The sequence below is a fragment of the Dendrobium catenatum genome, unplaced genomic scaffold (assembly GCF_001605985.2).
Source record: "Dendrobium catenatum unplaced genomic scaffold, ASM160598v2 fragScaff_scaffold_383, whole genome shotgun sequence".
NCBI classification, from domain to species: Eukaryota; Viridiplantae; Streptophyta; class Magnoliopsida; order Asparagales; family Orchidaceae; genus Dendrobium; species Dendrobium catenatum.
In genome coordinates, this window is record NW_021318845.1 from 108,972 (window position 1) to 122,602 (window position 13,631).

The 13,631-nt window shown below is 38.3% G+C and overlaps 1 protein-coding gene across 1 annotated transcript in view; it reads right to left on the minus strand.

Moving 5' to 3' along the window:
- The window catches only part of LOC110097110 (pentatricopeptide repeat-containing protein At1g30610, chloroplastic), a 35,435-nt gene that overhangs the window by 4,855 nt on the left and 16,949 nt on the right, over window positions 1-13,631 (minus strand). The window contains exons 3-6 of the mRNA XM_020823355.2: window positions 6,546-6,627; window positions 6,261-6,452; window positions 6,019-6,132; window positions 58-148 (exon numbers count right to left, since the gene is read on the minus strand). Of these exons, the coding sequence (XP_020679014.2) occupies window positions 58-148; window positions 6,019-6,132; window positions 6,261-6,452; window positions 6,546-6,627 (479 nt within the window). The remainder of the gene's footprint in view (window positions 1-57; window positions 149-6,018; window positions 6,133-6,260; window positions 6,453-6,545; window positions 6,628-13,631) is intronic.

Below are 13,631 nucleotides of genomic sequence, written 5' to 3' on the forward strand. Positions count from 1 at the left end.
AGTGCATTGTCAATGACAGAATTTTAGATGTAAGAGCATTTTATATTAGTCTCATACCTTTGTAATTTAAGGCAGCTGGAATGGAGTTCTTTTGCAATTTCCTAAAAAACTCATGAACCAAGTTGTACTTGCTACATGCAAGCATCACCTGTTGAGAATAATTGGTTGATATAACTCCTTAAGCAAATGGAATCGTATTATATTGAATGTTCTAAAAGCTTCTATAATATGTATGCCCAAGAAAGAAACGAGAAGAGTTGCTTAAAGTTACATGATAATTAAATTAAGGAAAACTTGTATACTGACGATGGTTAGTTTTTTTTTAGTTCAATAAGTATGCTCTACAAATGACGAAATATGTTCCACAAATGTAGAAAACAAAATATAATAAAAGAACTTAGTAGAATTAGCTTCTTTCAACTTACTAGATAACATTGCAATTAAGCTAAAATAGACTTCTGCTTTAAAATGAATGAATAAATGGACAATTGTAGATATTGCAATTGCCTTGGTCAAAACAAAATTAAGTATGAACATCATCTAAAAGGAATTACTAAAAGTTTAAAGCGTTGATGACTTCTCTAAAAGTTTAAAGCGTTGATGACTTCTTTAAAAGTTTTTGTCAACTGAACCTCATTTTAAAGATATCGGAAAGTATATTGAATTTTTCCGGTAAATCCAAGCTCCATCCCTTCTACTGCTTAAATAGGAAAACCATTTGACTATAGAAACTTTTCAATCTAGTGAGAAGCCCTACCAACCAAACACATTCGTGGTTAGTGTTGATCATAATTAATTAAGCGAGTTCAAGTCATTAATTCGTGCCACCGGTAACTGTATTTTCATTGTAACAAAGGGGAAATGGATGAGTAGATTTTTTTGGAACAAAGTACTACTGAAAGATCTGAATCCAAAAAAATGCTGCAAATTTTGGAAATGCAGATAGTTTTAAAATAGGCCACAAAACTCCTCTTTGCGCAAGTACTATAAAAAGTATGTGTTGAGAGAGAGAGATTTTACATAGAATATTAATAGAGACCAGGTGCCTATAAAGTGGCATATGATAGGAAAACAAGAGAGAAATAAATTAATAGTATATTATCCTCAATAAAGAGGTTATAAAAACATCTCTCTCAATCTAGTTCTGTGCATATAAACGCGTATCTCTTAATCTAGTACTGCATAGTCGTGTCAATAAAAACATCTCTCAATATGATACTGTGCGTATAAAATCATCTACAAATCTAGCACTTCGCATCTATAAACATCTCTCTTTCATATAATCCTCACCATTTCACACATAAAATTTACCATAATCTTGTCTTTAGCTTAGGGGTATCAATAAACGACTCAACACGGCAGCCTAACATAAACTCAACTAGAAAAATTTGAGTTTTAATTGACCCAATTACTATTCAAATAAGGTTCAGATAACCTAACCCGAAAGTAACCTAAAATTAACCTTGAAATGTGATGCCCTAACTTTCTAGCAAATCCCTAATCTCTTGTTCCTGAGTCCCAACTTCTCCTCTTCCACTTTTCTTCCTTTGTGGCACTTCATCTTTTTTCCTCTCCTGTGAGCAGATAGCAATCCATCCTAGTTTTGCCTCTTTATTGATCTCTCACTGCATTAGGAAGTAGGAGCCAACCACGGGTCCATCAAGTCATATGGCCAGATCGTCGTTGCAGGCAACACTTGCTCAAACCTCCCAATCCTCCACTTCTCACTGAATCCTCGTTTGCCTTCATCTCTTCTTTGTTCGGTTTCTAATTCTTGAAGAAACAACATTGTTTTGGATTCTATACTCTTCATCTTCCCCTTTTCTGATACCACTTGACGCTAAAATAGTTAGTAATCTGCTTATGTTTCTATAATTCCTTTATGATAGTCCATTGGAGCCATTCTAATCACCTTCCTTTGCTTATGTTTTGGTTGTGCTAAAACTTTGCTTGAAACGTTTGTGCTGCATTGCCCTGTATATATAATTTTTTATTGATTTATTAGAAGGTGCATTGGTCGGCACTTGTACAATAGCTCATGTGAACACATTCTAAATGCTTTGTAATTTTAAGACATCATTAGAATAGAGGACTTTATTATGTTTAAATGACAATATAATCATGTCCTATATGAACTAGCTCTAAATCCAAACTGAATTGTGCTTTGAAAAAAAAATCCTAATTTAAAATACCTGCTCTAAATCTAGATGCATTGCTTTTTCATATGATTTGGATGAAAAGTGCTAATAGTTTCCTTTTGATTATTAAAATATTAATAATACAATGTTTTTTTGTCAACTTGCTATATTTTATTTTAGTTGATATCCGAAATAGCTAAAGTTTGAATATTATAAATAGTATAGCTATAAATCAAGTGGTGCATTGTTATGCTTCTTGATCTACATCTAGAAGGGGAAGTCTGAGTAGGTTTGAGTGAAATCTGGCAAGGCTAGGACCGGCACCGTAGTCATCGCCTTCTTCAAGCTCTCAAATGCTGATGTGGCCGCCTCCCCCCATAGGAACCCATCCTTCTTCAACTGTTCAGTGAGTGATCATGCTATGGAACTGTACTCCTTAACGAACCTCCTGTAGTAACCCGTCAGTCCTAGGAATCCCCTTAAGTCCTTCAGATTTTTCGGCATTGGCCACCTTAGCATTGCTTCAATTTTGGACTGATCTGCTGACACTCCTTTTGATACCACATGACCCAAGTACTCTACACTGGCTTGTGCAAAGCGGCATTTCTTCAAATTAGCCCTCAATTGATGCTCCTGCAGTACCTCTAACACCCTTTTCAAATGCTCCCAGTTCTCCTCCTCTGTTCTGCTATAGACCAGGATGTCGTCAAAGAATACCAGTACAAATCGTCTGAGATAAGGTTTGAAAACCTTATTCATAAGGGTCTGGAAAGGAGCTGGAGCATTGGTGAGGTCAAATGGCATCACCAGGAACTCATAATATCCTTCATGAGTTTTTAAAGGCCATCTTGGGTACATCCTCCTTCATTCAGATCTAATGGTAACCTGATTTCAAGTCTATCTTGCTGAAGATCACGGTCCCACTCAATTCATCTAACAGCTCGTCAATGACTGGTATAGGAAACTTGTAAGGTACAGTTTCTTTGTTGAGTGCTCTTTAGTCCACACAAAAACGCCACCTGTCATCCTTCTTTTTCACCAACAGAACGGGGCTAGAGAATGGACTGATGCTAGGTCTGATGATCTCTGCCTCCAGCATCTCTCTAATCAACCATTCTATTTCATCCTTTTGGAACCGAGGGTAGCGATAAGGCCGAACACTGATGGGTGACACTCCCTCCATCACGATGGCATGCTCCTGCTCCCTTTGCAGTGGCAATTCCTAAGGTGGCTGAAACACCTCTTGGAACTGCTGAATCAACGGCTGAATGGAGAAGGGTATGTCTCCTCCCTCCTCCAATTTCGCTCCCTCCAAACTGTGCAGCTCCACCAAATACCCTCCGCCTACCAACTGAATGTCCCTCACCATAGTCTTAAGAGAAATTAGGGATTTGGAAAGCCCCGCATTTCCCTTAATCACTACCTCCTTCCACCATCCCCCGTCAATTCCATCGTGAGTGCTCCCTAATTCACTTTGGTGTCTCCCAAAGTTTGCAACCACTTCATCCCAAGGATGACGTCTGTGCTCCTAAGCTCTAGTGAAAGAAAGTCTTCCCTCACCTGTATCCCCTGGATCGTCAGTCGCACTCCTCTACAAATCCCCTGGCCTTTCTCCACCTTCCCCGTACCCATCATCACTCTGTAACAGCCGCTGTCCACTAATCTCACTCCCAGTTGGTCGACGACCTGGGTGGAAATGAAATTGTGAGTAGCACCACTATCAATCAGCACCACCACCTCCCCGTCCTCTATCTCTTCCTTCACCTTTCATGATGTGATTCATGGTGAATCCCACCATTGAGTTCAGGAAAACCAAAGCCAGATCCAAGTGTAGCTTCTCCTCCATATCCGCCTGTCTCCTCCTCACCTCCCTCCTCAGTTTCCTCGTCATCACAGACGGTGAGAACCTGAAGAGTTCGGTCCTTGCACCTATGCCCTGGCGTGTACTTTTCATCGCACCTGAAGCACAACCCTTTAGCTCTCTTCTACTGCATCTCTTTCTCCTTCAGTCGTTTGAAATTTCCCCCGCTTCCACCTCTTGTCTTCTCCTTGGTGGCCTCTCGACTCCCTCCTGTTGCCGGACCTTTAGGTGCCAAATGAGTGGTCGTCATACTGTACGTGCCCCCGGTGCTGCTACTCCTGTCTCCCCTCTCCAAATTCCTTTGATTTTCCACCAATTGGGCCAACTTCATGGTCTCCCCCAAATTATGGGGCATCAAAACCTTCACCGCTGCTCGGATCTCTGCCTTCAATCCTTTCATGAAATTTCCCTCCAATATTGTATCTGAGAGTCACTCCACCCTGCTAGCTAGGTGCTCAAACTGCTCCCGGTAATCTGCTAGACTATTACTAATCCGTCCTGTGTCAGAGCAAAGAACTGCTCATAGAAGTCTCCTCCCCGATCGATTTGGAAACGATCTATTATGCAGTCTTTGAATTCCTTCAAGTTCCTGATCGGCCTTCTCTGTTCTCTCCACTGAAACCACGACAGAGCCTTCCCTTCCAAGCACAATCCTGCTACTATCAGCTTCTCCTCCTCCGTTAACCCATTGACGGCGAAGTACCGCTCTACCTTGTAAATCCACCCATACGCATCTTTTCCTTCAAATATGGGCATCTTCAACTTCCTCACCTTCTGGTCTCCACCATTTCCCCTGATTCTTCCATAACTTCCCCTTTCCCAAGTGTTAGGTCCACCCCATGTTTCCCCATATTCCCTTGCTCTGCCATAGCCCAAACTCCCCTCAAAATCCCCCATTCTTTCTTCAAAATCAGCACCTCGGTGGCCATAGTATCCCTCCTGACGTTCCCCATATCCTCATCTTTCTTCCCTCTGGACAAGCTCCAGATGGGGTCTTCTTCCTTCTCCTTCCACGATCTATACCACATCTTCCTCCCTACGGATTTCAGAGTTCTTACTTTTTTCGTCCATCCCTTTTGCCACTGAATCCTCTGTTTGATTTTGAATTTCTAACATTTTCTTCATCATATCTCGAAGGTCGGCGACTTGTCCCTTCATGGATGAAATCATTTCCTCCACCGTCGTTTTGATTTGATTCATCTCCCCTTCAAGTCTTTCCTCCAAAGCATCCACTTTTTTGGCCGCCATCAAAATTCGAAGTTTGTAGATTCACAAAAATAGGATTTTGGAGACAAAAACAACTTCTTCCTCTTTGGAACGAAAAACTGCTGCTGGAATCAGTCAAAAACAGCCCTCCACCGGTCCCGAGACTTACTCTGATACCAATTTGATAGGAAATACTTGAGTTCGCAAGTAACCCTAAGGGTATACTTGAGTTCGCAAGCAAACCTATCACTAATTGGAGGAAAACAGCGAGAAATAAGCAAAATATGGGCGAAATCAGCCCTAAAACGATAGATTGCAATAAGGGAAGCAAAGCAAAACCAACACGAAAGCAAGATACAAGTGATCCTCAATTCGAGGGGAGGATCGTCTCTCCCAAATCTCTAGACAAGAAAGTCTAGAGCCCAAACGCCAAGAAACCCTAATTCTCAATCAATCAAAACATGAAAACTCCCAATCCCCCTCATCCTCTTGAATACAAAATATTTCCTAATCAATTTTCCCTCCCCAGCCTAAACCGCCCCCTCCATTTGAAATTCAAATCAAGAGGAGTGGGATCCGCTTGTTTGGGCGGCGGACACAGTAAAGGAGGCGGAAGAAGTCCCCCTCATATAAACAAGTGGAGCCGGCTCCCCTTGGGCCGGCTGGACCGGTTCCCTATGAACCGGTGTAACAGTTTCCACAAATGATCATATTAATATTCAATAAAAGATGTAATTCAATCATCAAATAGTAGTATTATTAAAGTATTAAACAATGAAATAGAAGGAGAGAAATCTGCACAAACTGAATTACCTCCATGATGAGGCCGTAAGTTGTACTTGAAGGTCTGATACCCTGCACATTTAATTCCTGCAAAACCCAAAATGCCCCTTCCCATTGCTTTTGTTGAACGCAAGCATTTAAAACCTGCATTGTAAAAGATACTCTGGCATTACTTGCTGGAAAGTAATTTTAAAGATAACTTTCATGGTTAAATGTATAAAATCTACAAAAAAAGCTTCAAACAATTTTATTATTTGAGCTAGGCTGGTCACCGCATTGTACACAACAAGATCTGGTTGAAGACGAGGATCCCACTTTTGTAGCGGACCCAAGTCAAACTTCTTCTCAGGTGCAGCTCTCATGCAATCAATGACATCAAATAGTTCTTTCATAAGACCAGCTTGCCCGAGAGTAACAGCAATACAATGATATGCTGCAAGGTCAGGATAGGAAGATAATTGTTGCTGCATGTGATTGAAATCTAATTAATAAAATAATTGGAAAAGAAAAACTTACAAATAAACCAAGCATTGACCAATGATGATGAAATTCATTACCCGCATGGCATAAAATATGTTCAGCGCCTCCATAGGCCTCTTTGCCTTTCCAAGTACATCAAGGGCGGTTGTATAGATGTATCTGAGTATGATCGAGAAGATATGAAGTAAAAAAGAAATGTCATAGAGGTTAAGTTGGAAGACACATTAAGGCTTTGTTTGAGACAGCTTTTTTGCGGCTTCTTAAAGCAGCTTTCTAGTTCAATAATTAAAATTTTTGTACTAGAAAGCTACTTTAAAAAGCAATAAGGAAGCCGTCCCAAACGAAGCCTAGGATGGCTTTTTTATTACTTCTTGAAGCAGCTTTTAATTAAAAAATTTAATTTTTTATACTAAAAAGCTGCTTCAAGAAGCAGTAAAAAAGCCGTCCCAAACGAAGCCTTAATATCAACTGACAGAAGTTAGCATTTGGCTTAGAGTGGAGCAATTTAATAAATAAAAGGTTGAAGTGATTTATTATCAGGATAAAAGAAAGTTATTGCCATGAATGCCTTGGAAATAATAAAGTTTCAAATTAGACAGCAATGAGATGATCTATAAATGTAAATTTGAAAATAATGCTAGAGGTCAGAAATACTGAGGAAGAATAAAAATCATGGATTGAAAAAGTGTTAGCAAAGGAGAGCTACTGCAGGAGCATTTTTTAGGACTAGTTCGCAAGAATCTTAGATTATATGTAACAAATGATAGTATCATTGTTAGAGAGTCAAGAGTATGATAAGTAACAAATGGAAGCAGAAAGCATAAAAGCATCAGCTGATCAATCCTCCCAAATCTCATCAAATTCCAATCACCCCAATCTTAACCAAATCAAATTCCAATCACCACAATCTTAACCAATTTTGATGACAAAGCAAACTCAATTTCATTCATAATCATGTTTTGGTATTTTGTTCATAAATTACCATGTTATATCGATTTTTTACATATGAGTAGTCAATTGCCATCATCTCATTGAGATCTGCAGGTTTTCAAGAGAAAGCTTACCAAATTCTATCATCTAGATCTCCAAAATTCCACAAAAAATGAGATATCACTCAAAACCTTAACTATTCACCACCCATCCATGAATGCATTATTTTCCCACGCCTAAGACCGCCATTTACAGCATTCAAATACTTGGAAAGAACTCAGCGATCCTTTAGCCACACCCATAAAAAACCAAGATCTCTCTACCATCAACAGTCAACCCCTTTTATAAATATTTGAAGGCTTGGATGAAGCAGATTTGTAAGAAAGCAAACCCCTTAATATCAATATCTATAGAAAGAAAAAAAAAAACCATAATTGAGATTTGGCTAAATGTTGTAATAAATATTGGTTTAATTTGCAAACAAATCAGAACCAATTTTCATCTAAATAAATTTTTATTTGAAGATTCAGTTGGGGAACATATGTTTCATAAATAAATAATCTCTCATTTTAAGAGTAAGTACTCGATGTATAACTTGAGTGGATCAACTCTATGCGCACCTCCTCTTAATCAACCATAGGGATCAATTGAAGCATTGCAATACTTCAATTTATCAGCAAAAAATAAACTCGTTATACACATTCAACATAATCCTTGCTTTGCTATCATGCCTCTCCTCGATCTTGAAGAATCATTTGCTTGGAAGCCAGCGGAAATCCAAGGATCCACGGTAATCCAAGATGATAAACCAATAGATCCACAATGGCAATCCAAGGAGGTCTAGGTTTTCATGTGTGGAATTCCCCTGTGTGAAAAATTTTAACTATGATGTATATATTGTTTCCTTCCTTCACAAAATCAAGAATGTATATTAGTGTATGATTATTTATGTCTTTCTTAACATTTGATTAGGAGCATTGCATTATATTTCTTATAGTTACCTCCTCAAATAAATATGATAGAAGGGCAGTTTGGATATATGAGAAGAAAATACAAAAGGAATCGATTCCTACATTCTACATAATTTGTTCCACTTTTTTTTTCATAATGATATCAAAGCAGATTTTATTGTCTATTATGTTGTGTTATTGTTGTTTTTCTTTTGATTTATTCATTACCTCTGTCGAGCTATTTCTATTGATTTCTCCATTCACTTGAATTTTGCAGTTTGTTGGCTTGCTACTTTACCAAGATTTTTCTGGTACCTTCCTGTTATATCAGGAAAAATCTTTCTAATGTCTCACTGTATGCTAAGAACAACAACCTTTTTTTCACTATTTTTTCAGTTGCTCTTCATCTTGATAATCATCCTCTATTTTTCAGTATATATTTCAATCTTCATTATTGACCTCGAACCAAGATCTAGGGATCTTCTATGGGACTTTTTATCAATCTTTGTTAAAATCCAGTGGAAGATAAATATTATAGAGAGTCGCCTTAGATGGTTTGGCCACATAAAACGGCGACCTTCCGATGACCTAGTTAGGAGAGTAGATGTATTAGATTTGGCTTATGTTAAGAAAGGTAGAGGTAAACCTAAAAAGACTAGGTTAAAAAATATTAGAAATGACCTTTTCTTATAAGATTTAAATGAGAATTTGACTCTTAACAGAGCACAATGGAGAAAAATGATTCATGTAGACAATCCCACATAGTGGGATAAAAGCTTGATGATGATGTGTATCAACAACAAAGCAAGATACTCATTCTATCACAAACTAAAATATCCGAATGAATTTTTTTTGGCCTGAAATAGATCTCCGTGAAAAGATCAAGATGAAGTAAATTGCCATCATACTAAAGAAGTTTGCAAAAGAGTGAGATTGTTTGAATTCATGGCAATCTTTATACTTATTTTGATCATATTTGAATGCAATTGTTGGGAAAAGAGATATCATCTCTAGTTGAAAATTTTGCCTTAATTAATCTGGAGGAAAATAAGAGAAGTGTCATGCTTAGAGGTGCAACCGAGTCAAGCCGGCTAGCGAACCGACTCGGACTCAACTCGGTAAGTGGCTAGACGAGTCGAGCTTATCAAGTTAGCAAGTCGAGCTCGAACACAGTTTCGAGCTCGAAAGCTTGTCGAGCTTGAACAGGCGTTGGACTCGACTCGTCGGCTCGACGAGCAGCTCGACGGTAGAGCTAGCGGGCGGGAAATCCAAATCGCGAGCGGGAAATCGGAATCGCGAGCGGGACGATGACGGACGAGCTCGGATGACCCCTTCCAAAGACGGCAGATGTGACTACAAGCACTGGATGACGATGGACCTCTGCTCGACGGCGGACGACGGACCTCCGATCACTGCTCGACGACGGACGAGCTCTGGATGTCATTGATGACAGACCTCGGGATGATGAGCTCGACGACAAGGGACGAAACTTGGGACGACGGACTCGACTGTGGAGCTCGACGAGCCACTCGACTTGAAGATGAGTCGAGTTCGAGCTTGGATTTTGAACTCGACTCGAGTTTGAGCTCGAGCTTGGGTTTTGATAGTCGAACTCGACTCAAACACCCATTGGCTCAAGCTCGACTCAACTCGTTTGCACCCCTAGTCATGCTTGACTCCTTGGGCATACATGCCAAAGTCATAATTACTATAAAGTTCAAAGATGATGAGGGTAAAGAGGGAAATTTGATAGAAAGCAATAAATTGAAGAATACCAATATATTCAAGCATCAAGGAATATGGAAAACACGTTGCAAGAATACATGATATGAGAGAATTGCAAGCTTCATGGAAAAACCAATGGCATAGTCAAAATAGAGGATTTTGCTGACAAAATCAAGCCAGCTTAATTGATGATAATGGACTTTCTCATGATAAACCCAAGTCCCCTGCAAATGGAAGCCTTAAAAAAGAAGAAATTGACAAACTAGAAGACCATTTCCACTCCTTTACCTCAAAATATAGTGCTTGTTAAATAACTCTAGTAAGAACCATTTGTCTTATGCTTCTAGTGCCCCTAATTTCACCCTCAATAACTCTTGGATCATAGATAAAGAAGTTACTAATTATATGACTCAATAGTCCAATCAAATTCAAAACATATAACCACAACAACGACAACAACATCAAGTCTTTATCCCACTATATGGGGTCGGCTACATGAATCCTTTTTTCTCCATTGTATCATGTTAGGAGTTAAATTCTCATTTAAATCTAATAAAGAAAGATTATTTCTAATATTTTCTAAGTCTTTTTAGGTCTACCTCTACCTTTATTAACATAAGTCAAATCTAATACATCTACTTTTCTAACTAAGCCATCATAATGCTGTCATTTTATGTGACCAAACCATCTAAGGCGACTCTCTCTAATCTTATCTTCCACTAGAGCTACTCCAACCTTTTTCATATATATGTTCATTTCGTAACCTATCTCTAAGAGTAAAGCTACTCATCCACCTGAGCATCCTTATCTCCGCAATGCAACACTTAACTTAATATTATGCTTCTCTTTTAATGGCCAACATTTTGTACCATAAAGCATTGCAGGTCTAACCACCATGTTATAAAGTTTTCCCTTAAGTTTGAAGGGGACTTTTCTATCACACAATAAGCTTGTTGCATTCCTCCACTTCAACCATCCAACTTGAATTCTACTATAATATCCCCATCTATTTCATCATCACTCTGAACAATAGACCCAAGATATCGAAAACATGTATTCTTAATAATGACTTGATCACCCAAAGTCACAATCCCCCCTTGCGATCTATTATTACTAAAATTATACTCCATATTTTTAATTTTAGATCTACTCAAACGAAATCCTTTAGAATCTAAAGTTGACCTCCAAAATTCAAGTTTACCTTTAACTCCCTCTCTAGTCATATCAGTGACAAGAATATTATCAGCAAAAAGCATACACCAGTGTACAACCTCTTGTAAATGTCTAGTGAGAACATTCATGACTAAAGCAAAAAGATATGAGCTTAAGGTTGATCCTTGATGTAATCCAACTGAAATAGGAAAATACTTGGTCAAATCTCCTTGTGTTTGAACACAAGTAACAGCTCCTGCATACATATCCTTAATGACTTGAATATAAGCATTATTAACCCCTTTCTGAACTCTTCATAGTACTTCTCTTGGAACTTTATTATAAAATCAATAAATATCATATGTAAATCCTCCTTATTCTCTCTATACTTCTCCATCAAACCTCTCAATAAATGTATAGCTTCCATAGTAGACCTACCCGACATGAATTTAAGTTGATTTGGAGAAACATTAGTATCAAGTGGCAACCTATGCTCCAAAACACTCTCCCATAGTTTTCAAGTATGACACATTAATTAAATTCTTCTATAATTCACACAATCTCGTGCATCACATTTATTCTTAAAAATAGGAATCAACGCACTCATTCTTCACTCATTTGACATCTTTTTAGTCTTCAAAATAATATTAAAAAGATTAGCAAGCCAAGAAATTCCTTCATCTTCTAAGCGTTTCCACACATCTATTAGAATATTATCATGTCCAACAGCTTTTCCACATTTCATTTACTTTAAAGCCTCTCTAACTTTGGTTTTACTAATACACAGATAAAAACAAAAATCTTTATTTTCATTTAGGATGCTAAGGTCACGAAAGTCAATCGCATTCTCATAATATTCATTGAAAAGTTTAAAAAATATCTCAACCACCTTTGTTAAAATATCCACTTTTAATAAAAACACTTTTTGATCTTCATCCTTAATACACTTCACTCGAACCTGATCCTTCTATACGGATCAATAGAAGTCGACAGTGTTCGAACTCTCAAACAAATACACGGTTGTGGCGACTGGCGTATTTATTTTAATACATTCATATTAGGCCTTCAAGGCTTATAATCAAGATAATTCACTAAACAATAGAATGAAGCCTACGAAACTCGATCCTCCTAAGCAAGTAAAATAGGAGTGGACAGGGTTCAAATCATCAGATAAATATGCGGTCATGAATTTGACCAGAATATTTATTTTATACGTTCATATCAAGCCTTCAAGCCCTTTATCAAAGAAAATTCACAAACAAATGCATGAAGCCTACGAGAAATCTGATCCTCGATCAACAGCTCAGCTGAGTCGACAAGGTTTAATCCAAAATATAAATGACCCCAAACACCCCGATGATGGTCGTGTTGAACGATGATCTCAACCGGAGGGGTTAATTTCACAAACATTTTCAAATGTCTCCCAAAAGTCCACCCAAAATCCAAAAATCCAAAAAATTCCAAATTCCAATATATTTAAATTTGAAATCATCCATCAACACTTAAAGCAAAATCCATCCACCCTCCGCAACAGTTTGCCGGGGTGGATAAATTAAAAACTACTCTAAAAATTCACAAAGAGCCAAATGTCTAGTCGAAAATATCACTAGGATCCATTCTCAAACAATCTCCTTCCAATAAGAACATAGTACGTGTCCTCTAACTGACGGTTTTGCAGCCAAATGGCACCGTAGGATAAACGGTTATGACCCAGGACCCTCTGAACCGAGTGGTTTTGCCGCCAAATGGCACCATAAAATACCGGTTATGGCCAGAGCCAATACGCTCTACCGGTTATGGCCAGAGCCAATACGCTCCTTATTGGCATCAAATACTTGAGATATGAATCAATAGGATATAATTGACAGGGCACAAAGCCCTCTGTCAGCTAAGGTAGATTCAAATTTATCCTCTTAGGCAAATATTCACCACAGGTCTATAAGTTCCCCTTGGACGAAGCAGCCCATGGCTACCGACAAGGATCCTTCTGTCAGGTTGGGTCGACTACCTCCTCTGACTAAGTAGACCAGGGACCACGATGGCCCGGGAAGATGGAATCATGAGATCTTGATCGGGTCCATCATCCATTCCCCCACCATCCACTTTAAGTGCAAGATTGTGCAATTTCTATTTTAAATATCAAAACTCTCAACTTTCCAAATTTCCAAGCTTCTAAATATTTCAAATCCCCAAATTATGAAATCTCAAATCCATGCTGCTACTATATGTCATATACCACGTATTCTATACGTATCTAATCGATGACTAGCCTTAATTGAAAGTTGTCTCTTGTGATCGAAAGGGGTAATTAATTATAGGGGCTTGCGCCTATAGAAAATCAAAACTCAGATCATAAAGTCCTCGCAAAATGAGGGCGAAATCTCTGGGTAATGTCTTATCTACAAA